The sequence below is a fragment of the Hylobates moloch genome, unplaced genomic scaffold (genome assembly GCF_009828535.3).
Source record: "Hylobates moloch isolate HMO894 unplaced genomic scaffold, HMol_V3 SCAFFOLD_1, whole genome shotgun sequence".
In the NCBI taxonomy this organism is placed as follows: Eukaryota; Metazoa; Chordata; class Mammalia; order Primates; family Hylobatidae; genus Hylobates; species Hylobates moloch.
Window position 1 is genome coordinate 223,251,113 of NW_026652276.1, and position 19,982 is coordinate 223,271,094.

At 40.2% G+C, this 19,982-nt stretch overlaps 1 protein-coding gene across 1 annotated transcript in view; it reads left to right on the plus strand.

Annotated features, from left to right (window-relative positions):
- The window catches only part of LOC116814442 (probable maltase-glucoamylase 2), a 107,155-nt gene that overhangs the window by 41,557 nt on the left and 45,616 nt on the right, over positions 1–19,982 (plus strand). Inside the window, exons 17-31 of the mRNA XM_032761983.2 lie at positions 226–380; positions 537–621; positions 1,577–1,633; positions 2,421–2,545; positions 3,412–3,500; positions 4,242–4,291; positions 7,144–7,311; positions 8,384–8,539; positions 9,574–9,792; positions 12,402–12,556; positions 13,597–13,765; positions 14,386–14,482; positions 14,878–14,990; positions 15,459–15,584; positions 17,862–17,990. Coding sequence (XP_032617874.1) covers positions 226–380; positions 537–621; positions 1,577–1,633; positions 2,421–2,545; positions 3,412–3,500; positions 4,242–4,291; positions 7,144–7,311; positions 8,384–8,539; positions 9,574–9,792; positions 12,402–12,556; positions 13,597–13,765; positions 14,386–14,482; positions 14,878–14,990; positions 15,459–15,584; positions 17,862–17,990 — 1,893 coding nt within the window. The remainder of the gene's footprint in view (positions 1–225; positions 381–536; positions 622–1,576; positions 1,634–2,420; positions 2,546–3,411; positions 3,501–4,241; positions 4,292–7,143; positions 7,312–8,383; positions 8,540–9,573; positions 9,793–12,401; positions 12,557–13,596; positions 13,766–14,385; positions 14,483–14,877; positions 14,991–15,458; positions 15,585–17,861; positions 17,991–19,982) is intronic.

The window sequence follows — 19,982 nt, forward strand, 5'->3', positions numbered from 1 at the left end:
AACTTGCTTGCAATTCTACATTGGCAAAGTCATATAATCCTTGATATTGTTTTCTCATGTATAAAATGAAGGAGTAGGGTCAGTATCTTTTCAGTTCTAGAAATGCTTTGATGTTCTCCAAGTTGGAGGAACTGGCTACTTTCATCTGGGAAACTTCTTACTGTAAGAGAACTTCTGAACTATGATGGAAAGAAATATTCAGCCGTTCCTTCCATTTTCTCCTAGGACCAGGATCCTGCTGCCTTTGGTGCCGATTCCCTGCTGCTGAATTCCTCCAGACATTATCTGAACATCCGCTACACCTTGCTGCCCTATCTCTATACCCTTTTCTACCGTGCTCACACCCAGGGAGAGACGGTAGCAAGGCCCCTTATACACGAGTGAGTTTCCTGATTCTCAAAGACTCCCTTTCTGATTGTAGTTTCACTTGACTTTGTTAGTGATAGCAAGGTTAGTTAGGATCTTGTTGTTACCTAATGTGCTGTTGTCCTGTATTGGAGACTTCACCTGCCTTCACTGTGCTACCTTTTTACTAGGTTCTACCAGGACTCAGCCACGTGGGATGTGCATGAGCAGTTCTTATGGGGACCTGGACTCCTCATCACGCCTGTTTTATATGAAGTATGTTTATCATCTAAACAATGAAAGGGGGTATTGCACTTGTCCTCATGGTTCTATGCTGGATAAGTTGGTTCCTGAGTATCTATGATTGCATTTATATCAAAATATGAATAGAAATGAGAGAGACCATGAAAGTTTAGAAATTTTTTAAAAAGTAGTAAATCTTGGTCCCACTGCCCCACCAAACAAAACAATTTTTATGTTGTAAAATTGCCTTAAAATTAAAGCCTAAGTCCTTAGGCATATGGCTGCAGCATTGACAATGGCTTTAAATACTTTGGGGTGTATGTGCTGAACATCTGTCTATAGTTTCCTTTGTCCAGAGTGGGTGTGCTCTTGGATTGGGTTAGGCTGGGCTGCAAAGAGAGAATACCTGTGGAGACGAGAAGCGGGGGAGAGAGGAGTGCTGGGCAAAGGGAAAGCGATGTTCTGAAGGCCAACTATGAAGGACCATGTGTATCCTATTAAGTGTGATTGGAAGCAGGGGTGAGTGGCAAAGTGTGGGGCAAGGATCAGGAAAGATTATGCTGATCTGGTTGTAAACATGAAATATTGCCAATGTACCCATGTCAAAGGCCCTTTTAGCTGGTGTTTTAGCCACACCATCTGATGACAGGTCCCGCTAAACAACCAGTGGCCCTGCTGGGAGGCTTTCCTGGGGCCTGGCTGGCTTACTGTCCTCCCAACTGTCAAATTATGTGACTAACTCAGTGAATGGACTTTCTCTGCTTCTCTTAGAAAGTGCAGCAGCTTTGAGCAAAACAAATCATTTTTAGCTACATTCTGCTTTGGGTAAATTGCTCAAACTTTATGTGTCTGTGTTTTCCTTTGTAGAATGGGATGATCCAACGTCTCTCAGGATTGTTCAGATAAGCACATGCAATGATGCCTGGAGGTGTTTTGTAAACTGTAGAGAGGGGAATGCTAATGCTACTCATTGTTGTTGTTTACCTAGGGTGTGGACGAAGTGAAAGCATACATACCTGATGCCACCTGGTATGACTATGAGACAGTAAGTAAGGCAGCCCTGGTTGGCTCAGAGACCTGCCTCTAGCAGAGGGCAATTCTAAAGCAGCAGTCTTGGGAGCTTGCCATAGAAAAATAGTACAAGATTTATAGTTAGTTGATTGTGGTCCTTTTTCTGTGAGAAATGCATCTTAGTTGGTTCAGGATAAGGCAAAAAAACACCTTACACTGGGTAATTTATAAACAACACAAATTTATTGCTCACAGTTCTGGAGGCTGGCAAGTCCAAGATCGAGGTGCTGGCAGATTCCGTGTCTGGTGAAGGCCCTCTCTGCTTCATTGATGGCACCTCCTTGCTCCTCCCTCATGACTTAATCACCTCACAAAAGTCTCCACCCCTTAATACTATCACTCTGGGTATTAAGTTTCAACATATAAATTTTGAGGCTACACAGGCATTCAGACCATAGCAGAAGGCCTTTCCAAATGTACAATGAAATAATTTGAATAACTGGAGTAGATTTATGGAAATTCATTATATCAACCTGGCTATTGTGTAGCTATCAGGACTAGGCTTTGCCATTTGGCTGTGATAGTCTAGAAACTGAAGCCCAGGTGTGGGCTACACCTTGATGTAATGTAAATAAATAAAGGGGGTTGGAGTGTCAGCTTTGCCCTCTACTACCCATATACTTTCAGCAAGTCACTTTACTTTGGGGGTCTGTGCTTTTCTCTTCTTTAAAATATGTCAACTGAATGAGATGATACCTAAGGCCTCTCCTAGCTGAAACAGCTTATTACCTGATCTATCTTTTGTTGTTGTTGCTGATTAGGGAGTGGCCATCCCATGGAGGAAACAGTTGGTGAATATGCTTCTCCCAGGTGATAAGATAGGACTTCATCTGCGAGGGGGCTACATATTTCCCACTCAGAAGCCAAACACAACCACAGAAGCCAGGTAAGCTCCTTACTCTTCTAAGGTATGACTATTCTGGTGCTCTAATGCAGCAGGGCATTATGAGAAAGACAAATAGGGGTTTTTGTGGATGAGCCAAGGGGTAAGTCACCCATCAGTAATCATCCCCTACTCCTTTCAAAGTTGATCCAAAATTGGCATCTTAGTCCCTATTTAGTAGACAGTAGTCTGCTAAGGACATCTGCAGAGTCCTTCACTTTGAGATTGAATCAGATTATAGGACTAGTCAAAGTAATCACTGAGGAGGATCTCCCTATGGCCAGAAATTGTCCTTAGGTATATTCCCTACTGTGGGAAAGAATTTGAGTTAAATAGGAGATAAAGGTTATCATGTGGAAGTCAACATCGTTTGAGGGTCAAGAGCTCAGATTCTACAGAACCTGGGTTCAAGCCTTGGTTTGGGCTACATACTGGATGTGTTTACCTTGGGTAACTTACTTCTCTGTGCTTCTGCTTATTATTGGTAAACTGGAGATGATGATAGTTTAACTTTGTAGAGTTATTATGAGGGTTAAATGAATTAATATAAATGATAATGTGTGCGGGACACTTAGAAGAGTGCCTGACACATGGTAAGCACCTAATAAGGCTAATTGTTGGTATTATGTATTGCAACCCAAACAGTTTTCAGTAGGAACTGCCTCTGTCCACCCTTCCCTTTATGTCCACTCACTGTCAACCCCTGCTGCCTGCCCACACCCAGCTCCCATGTGTCCACCCAATATCAACATCTACGCAGTTTCTGGTATAGACTCTTGGATTATCTGTCCCTGGGGGCTGAAGGCGGCTGGTTTCACACAGTTCCATCTCGTCTACATTCTCTGAAACTGGGAAGTACTCTTTTACAGCCGGAGGAATTCCCTGGGACTCATCATCGCTTTGGACTATAAGAGAGAAGCAAAGGGGGAGCTGTACTGGGATGACGGTGTATCTAAAGGTAGACTTTCTCAAGGCACCATCCCTGTGGATCACTGTGGTTCTCCCTAAAAATTAGTCATCATAGGCTGCCCAGTATGATACTAACCCTATTAGCACTGTCGTTTACATCTGTAGCTTAGAGTCAATGGGTTAAAATCCATTCTGAAAATTCCATTAGCCAGGCACAATGCATTAAAATAGACTTCAAATGCACAAATTATGTGTTACTGACTCTACCAAAGCAACTGGCATTATTGCATTTAGCTTAATTATTCTCTTCCTTGGATATTATTATTAATAACAGATAATACACTTTTTTAATAGCTTTGGAAAATACTGCTTTGGTTTGTGGAAGAAATATCTAATTTGTATAGTGTGTCTTTTCACTGTAAGGTTTCCATGTAAACACCTCACATGAGCTTACGTGATTATATAAAAATCCTGTCCTACATGGAATTAGTATGTATTGTGTTGACCTCGAGGAACTCATGATCCAGCAGGATAGATACAATGCACATATAGATAAATATAATGCAAATCAAAATGTTTTACATGCCAGCGAAATGATACCACTGACTGACATGTGAATTTAGAGAAAATGGTCCAGGAAATATTTGCAGAAGTTTGAAAAAAACACACAGAACTCAGATGAGCAGAACTAGATGGTTGGTAAAGGAATTCCAGATGAAATGAAGAGAAGAGCAGGACTCCCTGGCTGATTGGCTTCCCATAGTAACGGGTACTCCTCTTTCTTTTTTAGATGCTGTAACTGAAAAGAAGTATATTCTATATGATTTCTCTGTTACCTCTGTAAGTACTTTGTTTGAGGAACACACAGCATATGCTCCTTGCTGGGAAGGCTCTTTGAGTTTTTAGTTTAATATAGACACATGGTTATGTGCCACAGAGACAGGGTTTTACTGTCGTGATTCCAAAAAGGAATCAAATGAACATGAAAGTGTTTAATGTGTCAGGCTTATAAGCTGCTACAAAACCAGTATGAGTTCTGTGCAGAACTTTTTTTTTCCTGGAAAAAAAACCATTGCCTTTGAGTTTTATGTGATGGGTCCTGGCTTCCAAGATGTGCCTTTTTTGAGGTTTGCAAGTGTATATGAGGTGTGGCTGGGTTAGTGAGTGGTATAGCACCTTTTTAAGGTTCTTCCATAATGGCTGTCCTTTGTAGCACGTAAAACTTGGCCTTTGGCACAGGTATAAAGTAGTGGCTTTTAAAGGCTGGAAGATACAGAATATCGCTTGCCTCATATCTATTTCCCAAGGGGACTGAGAGAAGAAAAAGCAGCAAGGCTAGCAGAAAATGAGGGAATTCTGACTTGGTTTTCTTAGAAACCTGATTGTGTATGGGCAGAACTTTTTTTTGAAGTGGTCTTTCTCTCTCTCTTATTTCTCCTTTCTTTTAAATGTATATATGTATCTATATCTATATATATAAAAATGGATCTACTTTAAGATATAGAATATATATAATATTACATATATAAGATATACAAAATATATATCTTAAAGTAACTTTTTTATTTTGAGATAATTAAAGATCGCCATGCAACTGTAAGAACTAGCATAGAGTTCCCATGTACTCCTATGCCCAGGTTCTCCTATGGTAACATCTTATAAACCTATAGCACAATTTCAAACCAGAATGCTGGCATTGATGCTGTCGATATACAGAACATTTCATTAGCACAAAGATCTCTCCTGCTGCCCTTTAATAGCGTGTCCACTTGCTTCCTCCCCCTATCCCTCCTCAGCCCCTGGCAACCAATCATCTGTTCGCCATTTCTATAATTTTGTCCTTTCAAGAGTGTTCTGTAAAGAGAACTAAACAGTTTGCAACCTTTGGGATTGGCTTTTTCATTCAGCATAGTTCCCTCAAAACCCATCCAAGTTGTGTGTGACAATGGCTTGCTCCTTTTTATTGCTGAGTAGTGTTCCAGGTTATGGGCGTACCACCTTTTAAAAATCACTCACTTGATGAGGAGTATATGGGTTGGCTCCAGTCATGAGCTGTTACAAATAAATTAAAATTGCTACTAACATTCATGTATAGGTTTTGATGTGAACCTAAGTTTTTTTTTGTTTGTTTTGTTTTGCTTTGAGACAGAGTTTTGCTCTGTTGCTCAGGCTGGAGTGCAGTGGCGTGATCTCAGCCCACTGCAATCTCCGCTTCCTGCGTTCAAGAGATTCTCCTACCTCAGCCTCTTGAGTAGCTGGGATTACAGGCATGCACCACCACGCCCAGCTAATTTTTGTATTTTTAGTAGAGACGAGGTTTCACCATGTTGATCAGGATGGTCTCGAACTCCTGACCTCATGATCCGCCCACCTCAGCTTCCCAAAGTGCTGGGATTACAGGCATGAGCCACCACGCCTGGCAATAAGTTTTTTTTTCTCTTTAATAAGTGCCTAAGAGTGCAGTTGCTGGGTCTTATGGTAATGCATGTTTAGTTTTATAATAAACTTCCAAACTGTTTTCCAGAATGGCTGCACTGTTTTCACTTCCACCAGCAACATATGAGTGATCTAATATCTTTGCATCATGGCCAGCATCTGATGTTGTCACTAATTTTTTAGGCTTTTCTGATTGGTGTGTAGTTATAGCTCATTGTGTTTTTAATTTGTATTTCTCTGATGGCTAATGATGTTTAACATCTTTTCATATGTCTGTTTACCATCTATATATGTACGTTTTTAATTCTGATGAATCTAATTTATCATTATTTTCCTTATAGATTGTGCTTTTTGATGTCAAGTTTAAGATCTCTTTGCCAAGTCCTAGATTCTGAATATTATCTCTCATTTAAAAAAATATAGTCTTACCTTTTACATTTAAGTCTGTGATATATTTTGAGTTAATTTTTATATAATATGTAAGATTTAGGTTGGGGTTCAACCTTTTACCTGTGTATGTCCCGTTGCCCCAGCACCTTTGTTGAAAAAATCTGTCTTTGTAAAAAATCATTTGGGCATATATGTATGGGACTTCTAATTTTTTAAATTATCAAACTGCTACTTTTTTCTTCAGTCTTAATTTCTACCTTCTTTGTCATAGCTCAACTGTGTCACCTTTGTTCCCTAAATAAGTTATTTAATTTTCTGTGCTTCAGTCTCCTCATCTGAAAAATGAGAGTAATTATAGCTTCAACCTCATAGTCTGCTGTGAAAACTGAATGAAGTAATACATGTCAAATGCTTAGCACAGTGCCTGGCACATAATACACACTCAAATATTCTTAGCTCTTATCATCATTATTAGTAAAATAAAAGGAAAAAAATTACTTGGGCCCTTTTGGTGTATATGTGTATGTCTTTATCTTTGTGTCCCAATGAGGCTCTTATCTTTTTGTTTACTGTGTGAGTACCTATCTTGTCTGCTTGAAAATTCTACAGTGTCAGGGACATATTTTCTCATTAATAAAATCAGTAAAGAACCAGTGAACCAAGCAAAGATGAAATATTACTTAAAAATTTAGGATTGATAAGAGTCTGAGTGAACGAGTTCCCTAAGGATGATGACCTAGCAACATTTGAAACTGCAGAGAAAAGGAAACAGCTTGGATCTCAGAAAATGAGACATTGACTGGTATTTAGGGATAATAAGGGTCTGAAGTACCTGGTTTCTAATCTGACTTTTTTCCCTCTCCCAGAACCATCTACAAGCAAAGATTATAAATAATAATTATACGGACACTGACAACCTCATGTTTACAGATATCACAATCTTGGGAATGGACAAACAGCCAGCTGATTTTACCGTCTTACTGAATAATGTTGCCACCTCCCATCCAAGCGTTGTCTACAGTGCTTCCACAAAGGTAAGAGATCCTTCCATTCTGCGGGGCGCTTTCCAGAGGACTTGGCTCTGACAGCCGGCCCTACTTTGCTCTTTTAACCGTGGGCAATCAGACACAACTGACTTGCTGGGAGGTCCAACACATCACAGAGAGGATGCAGGAGAAACGTGTGCATGCTAAAGAAAGACCTCTCTGCTTTGTTTTTATCAGGGCTCTGAAGAAAATAGCGGGAGTCAGAACCCTGAGAGAAGGAAGTTCTTCTCTGGGCACAGTTAAAATGAGACACTGATCCCAGCTGTGACATAGTGACTAGATTGTGCAATGGGTATTTACACATTGGTCCTCTCATTGAAGGGAGAATCTCTTTGAGAAACAGTTGATATTTGTTCTTAGCGTTTTAGGCTATTTTCATACCATTAATAAAATGTGAGTGGAGTAACACAAGGAGAAATCCAGTTTTGCTCTTACTGAATGATTCCCTTACACTGTTAGTTGAATATTTCAAGTTCTGGGAAATTCATTATTTCTTAGATCAGCCCCCTTCCATGTTGACAAGACATATAGCATAGGATAAGAGTTTGATTTCTAGAGTTAGGCAGAATGGGGCTCCAATCTCAGCTCGTGGGGTATTAAGTGTCTCTGTATCTTAGTTTTCTGTTCTGTAAAATGGAGATAGTCATAACATTCACAGCATGGAACTGCTCTCTAGGATTAATGGAGATCATGCTTATAAAGTGGTTATCACAGTGCTTGGCTTGTATGAATGCTCCATAAAGTTTAGCTATTGTTGTTATTACTACTTTTATTAAATTGATAAGCATCACACCCAGAGGACAGTAAGCCTAACAATGACAGTCCTGCCTGTGATCTACACTCATTAGCATGATGAAAACTCTTCCCATCCAATACTTCCACAATGACTCCATGAAGTGAGAAAACCCAGGAATCAGCCAAGTTCTGAATATCTCATGGCAAAATGGTTTTGAAGGAAGGAACAGATGCCCTTGTCCTGACTTCCAGACTTCCAACCAAGAACTCTTTCTGGGTGGCTTTCCCTCCCTTCCTTTGTCACCGTGACTGTCTCTTTCCCCAGGTGGTAACCATCACCAATCTGCAAGGACTGGTACTGGGACAAGAATTCTCTATTAGGTGGAATCTTCCTGTCAGTGACCTGGAGAAGTTCAACTGCTACCCTGATGATCCAACAGCCTCTAAGGAGAGTTGTAGGCAGCGGGGGTGTCTTTGGGAGGTAAATGACCAGAAACAGATGACCACATTGATCAGGAAGTTGTAAAAACTGTCCCAGAAGTAATTAAGCACCTAGAAAACACTTTTCAAATGTCTGTGGCTTAAAGAAAACCAGGACACTGTGCAACATGCCTTTTGCCAACTCTACAAGATAGGTCATCAGTATGTTCCTCAGATATCCTGAATCAGGAGAAACTTATTGCCATTATCATTGCCACTCCGACCATATCATTAAAAACCCAATTTTAAACATAATAATGTACATTGGGTATGCATTATGCATTGCATATTTTAACCAATCTTGTTTTGTCTATTGGAGAACACAAGCAGAAAGGGTAAGGTCAGGCTGTTCCTCTTTATTTGAACAATAGAGAAAATGGAAACTAGAAAGAACAAGTGATTTCCTCTAGATTGCATGGGAAGCAATAAGGACACTGGGAGTAGAACCCTGCCTGGAGGCTCCTGTCTCCAGATCAAACTTCCTGCTGCTCCGTCACTGTTCATTCATTATAGAGGGTCAATGTGTGTGTTTAAAAAATGGATGTGTTCATTTGCTAGGGCTACCATAACAGAGTACCACAAACTGAGTGGCATAGAATGACAGGAATTTATTCCCTCAAAATTCTGGAGTCTAGAAGTGAGATCATGGTGTCAGTGGAGCTGGTTCCTTCTGAGGACCTTGAGGGTATTTCTTTGCTTGTAGATGCATCACCCCACTCTCTGTCTTCATAGTCACATGTGTACCTGTCTATCGCTGTGTCCAAATTTTCCTTATTAATAAGGATACCAGTAATACCAGATCAAGGCCTATCCCAATGACCTCATCTTAATTTATTCATTGCAGAAACCCTACTTCCAAATAGTCACATTTACAGGTATCAGGAGTTAGGACTTAACATCTTTTTTAGGGGACACAGTTCAACCCATAACCATGGACATGTATCAGAGACTTAGTCTGTGTTAACCAGCTTCTTCAGTAATGAGAGCTTTGGTGTTGTATCAGGGGCTGAGCAAGACTTTCTCCTGTTATTCCAGGACACATTTACTCCTGGAGTGCCCACCTGTTACTATGACACCATCCCTAATTATGTTGCTAGTGACATTCAGTACCTGAACACCAGCATCACTGCAGACCTTTCCCTCCTGATGGCCCCTGAGTCAGCTGCTGCTGCCGCCTCTGATTCTTTCTCTGCAAAGATCAGCTTCCTCCGCCTGAACGTGATCTATCACACAGCAACCATGCTGCAGGTCAAGGTAAGGCCCATGTTGCAGATTCTGGTTCTCAATATGGAGTTTTTAACTTACAGTTCTGTATGGATAGAAGTCATTGAAACAATTAAAACATTTTTTTCTTTTCAAGACAGGGTCTCCCACTGTCACCCAGGCTGGAGTGCAGGGGCACAATCCCAGGTCACTGTAACCTCCACCTCCCTGGCTCAAGCCATCTTCCCACCTCAGCCTCCCAAGTAGCTGGGACTATAGGTGTGCGCCAACACACCTGGCTAATTTTTGTATTTTTTGTAGAGACGGGGTTTTGCCATGTTTCCCAGGCCGGTCTCAAATGTCTGACCTCAAGCAATCCACCTCCCTCTGCCTCCCAAAGTGCTGGGGTTACAGGCATGAGCCACTGTGCCTGGCTGAAACAGCTTTTCATCCAAATCCCTCATGTTATGGATGAGGGAGCTAAGGCCTGTAGAGAGGGAAAGGTCAGAAAGTAGACGGTAAAGCCAGGATGCGACCTTAGATCTATGAGGACCATGAATTCCCTATAATGATGAGTATTCTAGGTCATAAACATCATCAAAGAATCATCCTTTAGCCCTGAGAAAAATGCATCTGCTTTGTGGCAAACTCATACGAGAGACATTAACTTAATTCTAATATTAGAATTATTTTCTCTAGCAGTAGTTCTCAAACTGCAGCATGCATCAGAACATCCTTCAGATCATTCTAAAATCCAGATTTCTGGCCCTCACCCCTAAGGTTTCCAATTCAGTAGACCTGGGCTGGGGCCTAGCCTGAGAATTTGCATTTCTTTCTTTTTTTTTTTTTTGAGGCAGAGTTTCACTCTTGTTGCCCAGGCTGGAGTGTAGTGGTGCGATCTTGGCTCACTGCAACCTCTGCCTCCCGAGTTCAAGTGATTCTCCTGCTTCAGCCTCCCAAGTAACTGGGATTACAGGCACCCGCCTCCACACCCAGCTAATTTTTTGTATTTTAGTAGAGATAGGGTTTCACCATTTTGGCCAGGCTGGTCTCGAACTCCTGACCTCAGGTGATCCACCCACCTTGGCCTCCCAAAATGCTGGGATTACAGGCGTGAGCCACCGTGCCCGGCCTCGAGAATCTGCATTTCTAACAAGCTCCCAGGTGAGGCTGATGCTGCAGGTCAAGACACCAAACTTTGAGATCTACTGCTATGCACATTTAAAAAATACGTCTCCTGGAAACATAATGTGAGCCACACATATCTTCCAGTAGGTGCATTTTTAAATGTATATTTTAAAAGTGAAATTCATTTTAATAATATTTTATTTAACCAATGTGCTAAAATATGATCATTTCACCTTGAAATCAAAATTTGATGGAGATACTTTGCAATCTTCTAATTATGCTAAGTCTTCAAAATCTGGTGTATATTTTGCATTTCTAGTGAATCTCAGTTCAGACTAGCCCATGTCAGGCACTCAAAGGCCATGTGTGGCTTGTGGACAGCACCTTGGACAGCTCAGCTGTAGCCATTGCTTTCCACATTGTAATGTATCATGAATCACTGGGGCAGCTTGTGAAAATAAAAGTTCTAATTCAGAAAATCTGGGATGGGGCCTGAGGTTCTGCATTCCTAACAAGCTCCCAGGCAATGATGCTGCTTTGTGTCTAAGAAACATAATTTCCAAGCAGAACTTTAGAAAACCTTCACCTGGCCAGGTGTGGTGGCTCACGCCTGTAATCCCAACACTTTGGGAGTCCGAGGTGGGTGAGGTCAGGAGATCAAAACCATCCTGGCCAACATGGTGAAACCCCATCTCTACTAAAATACAAAAAAATTAGCCAGGTGTGGTGGTGCACGCCTGTAGTTCTAGCTACTCAGGAGGCTGAAGCACGGGAATCACTTGAACCCGGGAGGTGGAGATTGCAGTGAGCCAAGATCACACCACTGCACTCCAGCCTGGCGACAGAGTGAGAATCCATCTAAAAATAAAAATAAAAATAAAAAAAGAAAGAAAGAAAGGAGAAAACCTTCACCTAAGCACAAATTTGGGGCTAATAATATGACGAAGAGGATAGTCACTCATAATAGTGTAACTCCTTATCCTTGCATAACACTTTTCACACCTTTTATTCTTCCCACATGTCAGTCCTGTGAAGTAAGTAGGAACAAGGGGTGGATACAGAAGAGAAACTTTAGGAATGGGAAAGCTGTACAACATCTGGAAGCTCAAACAGTAAGGAGATCTCAGAGTCCATATGAAAACTCAATTCCCTAATTCCTAATATGCATACACACACACACACACACACACAAATTTACACATTTCTATGCACATACATGTCTACATGCCACACACTTACAAACATATACACACACATTCTATTTATGAAATTCTATCCCCTTCTATCACAAATTCTTTAGAGGAAGAGCCCTCCTTGGCTTCGAATGGGTTTTACTGAGGCATTTTTGAACTTCAGCATCTGTATGGGGCACAGTGGGCAGGCAGGCCTCACATCCATTCGCTTGGGGATGTTTGATGCCTACTGATATGGTGCAAACTGGTCAAAAACATGGAAACTGAATTATATGGGGTGGCATGAGGGGTTTTAGGTCTGAGACCTTAACAGAAAGTTTTCTTCTCTCTTCTTGCCAGATCTATGACCCCACTAATAAAAGGTATGAGGTTCCAGTACCACTGAACACCCCTCCCCAACCAGCTGGTGATCCTGAAAACTGTCTGTATGATGTCAGGATTCAGAACAATCCTTTCGGAATCCAGATTCAACGCAAAAACTCCAGCACTGTGATGTAAGCACTATTTATTTGATTCTAATTAGAGTAGTTCTAGATTTAATTACAGTGGTTACAATTAATTCAAGTGAAATATTAATCTCAGAGACTCTATGGAAATATGTGTGCATTTGTTAGAGTATATCTATTTTTCCCATGCTTTAATGGGTAATTTGTTTTTGGTTAGTCGTTAACAAAAATAATCAATCAAAGTTTAAAGAAATGAAGTATTGTTTGATTTCAGAGAAAGAAAAATACATGTTCTACTTACTGTTCTTAAGTAGAACAGAAAACTCTATTTAATAAGCACAGCAGATAACCTAAGATACAAATGAGTTCCATATTATGTCTCATTAAGAAATAATAAGAGGCAGGAGAGAGGGGCAAAGGTTAAAAAGGAGAAAGAAATAGCTTCTTGTAACATTTGCTTCTGTGGACACAGAAGCCTTCAAGCCTTTTCACAATGTTAAGCATAAAAGGAATTGTCATCTCCCATCTCTTGTCCTGCTGCTGAATAGAATGAAGTGAAGGTCTGGATTTTGCCTGGGGTGAGGTTCCCTATCCCAGTAGAAGCTGTCACCTGTGTGTGCACCTTTGCCTTCCTGTGTATGTCTTCTCTCTTGGGCTGTGCGAGTGATTTCCTCGCTGTTGCCCTCTTTGGTAAGAAGTCCTTTGGCCAACTCAAGAGAAGTTATTCTAAGAGTTTCACGCTTTTCTATTGGAAAGTTTGCTTAAACTCTGTTTGTTTATTTATATATTTACTCAAGCTGATATTCCAGGCACTGAGAACTTGAAATAAATAGAAGAATGAGTCATGGTCCTCAAGGACCCAGAAAAGGAGCTCTCAGTCTGACAAACTACAGAAGAGAAATGTAACATGGAACTTTGGTCCTGAGTCAGGGCCATTGTTATGACCTGGGTCATGTCACAGTATTTGAACCTGAATCTAAATGTGCAATAATTAAGGAGGCTTTGGAATCAACTAGACATTCCAAACACATTCCAAGTAGCTCTGGCCAGTGGTCTCCAGCTCAGCGTGGTCTGCTTTTGTGTTGCAGTTGGGATTCTCAACTCCCTGGCTTCACCTTCAATGACATGTTTCTCTCCATTTCTACGCGTCTGCCGTCTCAGTACATCTATGGCTTTGGGGAAACTGAGCACACGACTTTCAGAAGAAACATGACCTGGAACACATGGGGAATGTTTGCTCGTGATGAGCCACCTGCGGTAGGGACAATGGAATAAGTTTAGCAATCAGTTTCTCTCGATGTAAATCTCTTTTAATCCTTACGCTTATATATGATACCTTGCTCATCAACTTCATCTTATATTGATACATTCTGCTCTAAGTTGTAATAGGCCACATGTCACATTCTTTTGTCCCTAAAAGGCATATATATGTATATATATTTCCCTCGCAAATATATATATATATTTCCCTCTGTCAGTTACGGATTTTATTTATCTCACAAACTTTTACTTAATATATTCTATTTGTCAGGCACATTACTAAGTGCTTAGCTACAAATTTAATAAGACACTGTCTTTGCTCTCCAGAGACTTATAGGCTAGTGAGAGAAATAGATGCAGAAATTGTGATAGCACAGTGGAATCACTGAATTATGTAATAATACATAATTGAATTATATAGTAATAAATGAGGAAGGCATGAAGTGGGGAAGACACAGCTTTTAACTTGGAGTAGAAGGGAGGGTCAATGAAGGCCCAACAAAGGACATGACATCGAGCTGAATCTTTAATGATGAGTAAAGAGTTTGCTGTTTGGGTTATGGTATGAAAACAATATCTTGAATTTTCTTTTTGTTTATTACCCTCGTGACTCCCAGTACAAGAAGAATTCCTATGGTGTCCACCCTTACTACATGGCACTGGAGGAGGATGGTAGTGCCCATGGAGTGCTCCTGCTAAATAGCAATGCCATGGGTAAGGCATAGGCACAGCTCCCATGCACCACCAGAAACAGCTGTGACCGCTCTATTTTGACCTGGTATCAATAGAAATAGAGACATTCAGGGGGCAAGGGAAATGGAACAAATAAACTTGACTTTCCATTTATTCATCTATTTATTCAAGATTTATTAAGAACTCTGGATCAGGTGTTAGGCATGGAATTTTGATCAATTATGGCTCCTACTCTGGCATAGCCTATTTTACTGTGACACTTTGGCTCCCATTCACAGTTATAAAAGTTGCTGAGGTTGCATATTACATTTGGGGTACTGCAAATACACCTCTGATTCTAAATCTTAGAGCAGGTTTTCTATCTGGGTAATTTACAACTCCAAGGATGTGCCTCATGTGTGGTGTTTTTCTTACAGATGTGACATTACAGCCCACTCCGGCCCTGACATACCGCACCACAGGAGGGATTTTGGACTTCTACATTGTTTTGGGGCCAACCCCTGAACTTGTAACTCAGCAATACACAGAGGTTAGAAGCCATTCTGTCCATCAATATATTGTCAAATATTTATTGGCTATTACCACATTATTAGCACTGAGATAGGGCAGTTTTTTCCTTTGACTCTTGAGTGTCAGTACTAGATTATTACTGCCTTTGCTGAAATCATATTTTAGTATTATGGTTCTATAAAGCCATGTTAATATCCCATGTGTTCCTCACTTGCTAAACAGCCTGAGACTTGCTAATCAGTAATAACCAGAAAATTCTCTGGTTTCCTAGAATGAAAACTCCGGAATATAAAAAAAACTTCACTTACAACGTTTCTATCATCCTGCATGTCTGTAGTTGCTCCACATTTATTGGACTTTCTTATCTTTCTTGGGTGAGGCCTCTTAGACCGTACTTAGCAGAAACACTCAAGTTTATTCAAGTATAAGTCAACCACCTTTTCTTCCCTAAGAAGTCTATCTGGATGCATTTTTCTTTTTATTCTAGTTGATCGGTCGGCCAGCAATGATTCCATACTGGGCCTTGGGATTCCAGCTGAGTCGCTATGGATACCAGAATGATGCTGAAATCTCCAGTTTGTATGATGCAATGGTGGCAGCCCAGATTCCCTATGTATGAAACCCTCACTCAGCCCAAGGTGTAATTAGTTACAGGAATTTGTGGCTAATTTTATATTAGAAGTGCTATGATGTTATCAAAGATAACTTGATACATCCAGGCTGAATTTTTTTTCTTTGTATATACTTTAATACTATGTACTTATTAAACAGAAATTAGAAAATAGGAAAATTACAAGATGAAAAAATCCACAAATATACCTTACCAAAGTAATCAATGTTAATGATATGCTGGTTTATTCTTTTCCAAATTTTGGCTTATGCACAAGTCTCTGTTTTACCAAACAAGTTTCACCTAGGGTCATATGGCAATGCAGGGGACTATCCCCTTGGGCTAAAAAGAAGCAACTTCTTTTTTTTCAACTAAATATTAACCACTTTAGTTATTATTCAACAATCATGGTTTGAGTAAGTTTCATGTGCAGGAACCTGGGTTGGTACTGCATAGAGAGAGTAGACATTCCAGAAAGCTATAGAATAATGTAGTTCTTATATGTTGGTGTAAGGAAGGGGTCCAGTTTCCATTCTGCATATGGCTGGCCAGTTTTCCCAGCACCATTTATTGAATAGGGAGTCCTTTCCCCATTGCTTATTTTTGTCAGGTTTGTAGAAGATCAGATAGTTGTAGGTGTATGGTCTTGTTTCTGGGTTCTCTATTATTTGCCACTGGTTTATGCGTCTGTTCTTGTACCAGTACCATGCTGTTTTGATTACTGTAGCCCTGAGGGGGATTGCCTGATGCCTCCAGCTTTGTTCTTTTTGCTTAGGATTGCCTTGGCTATTTGGGCTCATTTTTGGTTACATATATGAATTTTAAAACAGTTTTCTCTAGTTTTGTGAAGAATGTCAATGGTAGATTAATGGGAATAACATTGAATCTATAAATTGGTCTGGGCAGTATGGTCATTTTAATGATACTGATTCTTCCTATCTATGAGCATGTTTTTCCATTTGTTTGTGTCATCTCTGATTTCTTTGAACAGTGGTTTGTAGTTCTCCTTGTAGAGATCTTTCACCTCCCTGGTTAGCTGTATTCCTAGGTATTTTATTTGCGGCAATTATGAATGGGAGTTCATTTGTGGTTTGGAACTAGGCTTGACTGTTGGTGGTGCATAGAAATGCTAGAGATTTTTGTACATTGATTTTGTATCCTGAGACTTTGCTGAAGTTGCTTATCAGGTTAAGAAACTTTTGGGCTGAGATGATGGAGTTTTCTAGATATAGGATCTTGTCTATATGACAAGATCTAGTATCTAGATACAGGATCATGTCATCTGCAGATATGAAAAGTTTGACTTCCTCTTTTCCTATCTGAATGCCCTTTATTTCTCTCTCTCTTTTTTTTTTTTTTTTTTTTTTTGAGACGGAGTCTCCCTCTGCTGCCCAGGCTGGAGTGTCATGGCACAATCTCGGCTCACTGCAACCTCTGCCTCCTGAGTGATTCTCCTGCCTCAGCCTCCTGAGTAGCTAGGACTACAGGTGTGGGCCACCAAGCTCGGCTAATTTTTAAAATATTTTTAGTAGGGATGGGGTTTCACCATGTTGGCCAGGCTGGTCTTGAACTCCTTATCTCAGGTGATCCACCTGCCTTGGCCTCCCAAAGTGCTGGGATTACAGGCGTGAGCCACCGTGCCTGGCCCTTTTATTTATTTCTCTTTCCTGATTGCCCTGGCCAGAAGTTCCAATACTACGTTGAATAGGAGTGGTGAACGAGGACATCCTTGTCTTGTGCTGGTTTTCAAGGGGAATGCTTTCAGCTTTTGCTCATTCAGTATGATATTGGCTGTGGGTTTGTCATCTATGGTTCTTATTATTGTGAGATATGCTCCTTTAGTACCTAGTTTATTGAGAGTTTTTAACAATCAGCCAGATTTACTGTAGAAAAAAACCCCAGATATACAATCCTGTTTGTTTCCTAGGAAAGTCCCAGTTTCTACCCTTGAACATTTCAATTAGAACTTTGTTTGACAGACCGAGTTTGAGATTTGAAGAGCGGGAAAGACATGAATTGAGGAAAGGAAAGGGGATAGAGTTCCAATTGGGGAAACAGAAGGAGAAGGAGTGAGCACAGGTGAACTGCATGCAGGCATCAGAAAGCAATTTCAATCTGCAGAATTGAAAAGTCAGCAGAGGGAAGTAATGAGATGAGGAATGAAGACGGGCCTGGACTGGGGCAGGCGGGCAGCAGGATCAGGGGCCTGGTAGAGCAGTTAGTGTGCCCTGCAGGGCACCTGCTGCAGGGTTCCAAGCACCTTGCTGCTTCTTTCTGCAGGACGTCCAGCATGTAGACATCGATTACATGAACCGGAAGCTGGATTTCACCCTCAGTGCCAACTTTCAAAACCTCAGTCTTCTGATTGAGCAAATGAAGAAAAATGGCATGAGATTTATTCTCATTTTGGTATGTATTGAGACAGATTAGATCCTACTTTCTGTTTCCATATTCATGGTTCAAAAATAGCACCATTGTGGGAAACTGGATGAAGGGTACAAGAAATGTTCCTGTACTCTGTACTTTTTGTTTTGTTTTGCAACTTCTTGTGGTGAATCTATAATTATTATTTTTTAATTTAAAAGCAAATGAAAGAAAGAAATGAAAAGGGGCTTTTAAAAGATGATACTTTATAATATTTATTTTCCATAACTGTCACTGGAATATAATTATTGTTTTCTTGGTAAGGTTAGAACAACTGTGGGCTGAAGCACTGAAGATAGCCAAAAAAAAAAAAAAAAAAAAAAAAAGGGCGTCTCACTGTTCCAGGCTATGTCTCAGGAGAAATAGCTGTATCTTAATCTCATATTTGTGTCAGGGGGTTCAAAAATCTCTTACGTTGTATCATCACTCTGAAATGGTAAGACTCGGGCGACATTTCTTCCTAAACTTACAAACAATTGAGTTAAGATCCAGAATACCAATTTATTATATTACTAGGAAGCGCATCTTGATAAATGCAGAGGTAATTACCCGCAAATGATTCTCCCTTCTAGCTTCCAAAACTTACAGCATTATTTGGTGACTTTTGTTCACTTACTAATTCATGTATTTATTGAACACAATATTTGAAAACCACTCTTCTACAAGTTGTGTGTGCGTATGTGAGAGTGCATGCATAGTCGAAATTAGCAAGACAGTGCTCTTTTTCTTATAAGGTTTTTATTCTAATGGAGGGAAACAGCCAATAAACACCTGAAGAGATAATTTCAGACAGTAGTGGTTTATATGACAATTGTGAAACAGCCTAATATTATAGAGAATAATTGGGGCAGGTATGGGATGGAGTGAACAGGGGAAGATACTTTAAGTAGACACATTGGGACACAGAGGGCAATAAAGAAGTTTCATGTTTTTGAGGAACATTACTATTATACTCTGGAAACACAATAAATTGGCTCTCTCTGCTTGAGGATTAAGTCTTATTAATCTGGTTTATCTCCGGGAATTGTTTCCAAACACTAGCAAAAGTTTTTCTCAAGAATTTTATGGAGAAACACCAATATATTCTTTTACTTCTCAACTTTCTTTGTAAAAATAGATTTCTATGTCATTGGAAAAAAATCACTTATGTCATATTTAAATTCCTACAGGATTTTTTAACATCTTATTTATTTGTTTGTTTAAATATTTCAGGGTTTAACTTTTTTTAACTTCTATTTTAGATTCAGCATGTACATATGTAGGTTTGTTACAAACGTGTATTGTGTAATGCTGACGTTTGGCGTATGTATTAGTCTGTTTTCACACTGCCAATAAAGACATACCTGAGACTGGGCAATTTACAAAAGAAAGATGTTTAATGGACTCACAGTTCCACATGGCTGGAGAGGTCTCACAATCATGGCAGAAGGTGAAAGGCATGTCTTTCATGGTGGCAGACAAGAGAAGAGAGTTTGTGCAGGGAAAACTCCCCTTTTTAAAACCATCAGACCTCATGAGACTTATTTGCTATCATGAGAACAGCAGGGAAAGACCTGCCCCCGTGATTCAGTTACCTCCTACCAGGTCCCTCTTAGAACACATGAGAATTCAAGATGAGATTTGGGTGGGGACAGACCCAAACCATATCAGAGTATGATGGAACCCATCACCCAGGTAGTGAACATAGTAGCAAACAGGTAGTTTTTCAACCCATGCCCCACTCCCTCCCTCTCCTCTCCTCTCTTATAGTCTTTGGTGTCTATTGTTCCCACCTTTATGTCTATGTATACCCAATACTTAGCTCCCACTTATAAGTGAGAACATGTGGTATTTGCATTTCTGTTCCTGCATTAATTCACTTAGAATAATGGCCTCCAGCTACATCCATGTTGCTGCAAAGAGCATAATTTCATTCTTTTTATGGCTGTGTACTATTCCATGATACATATGTGTACCATATTTTCTTTATCCAATCCA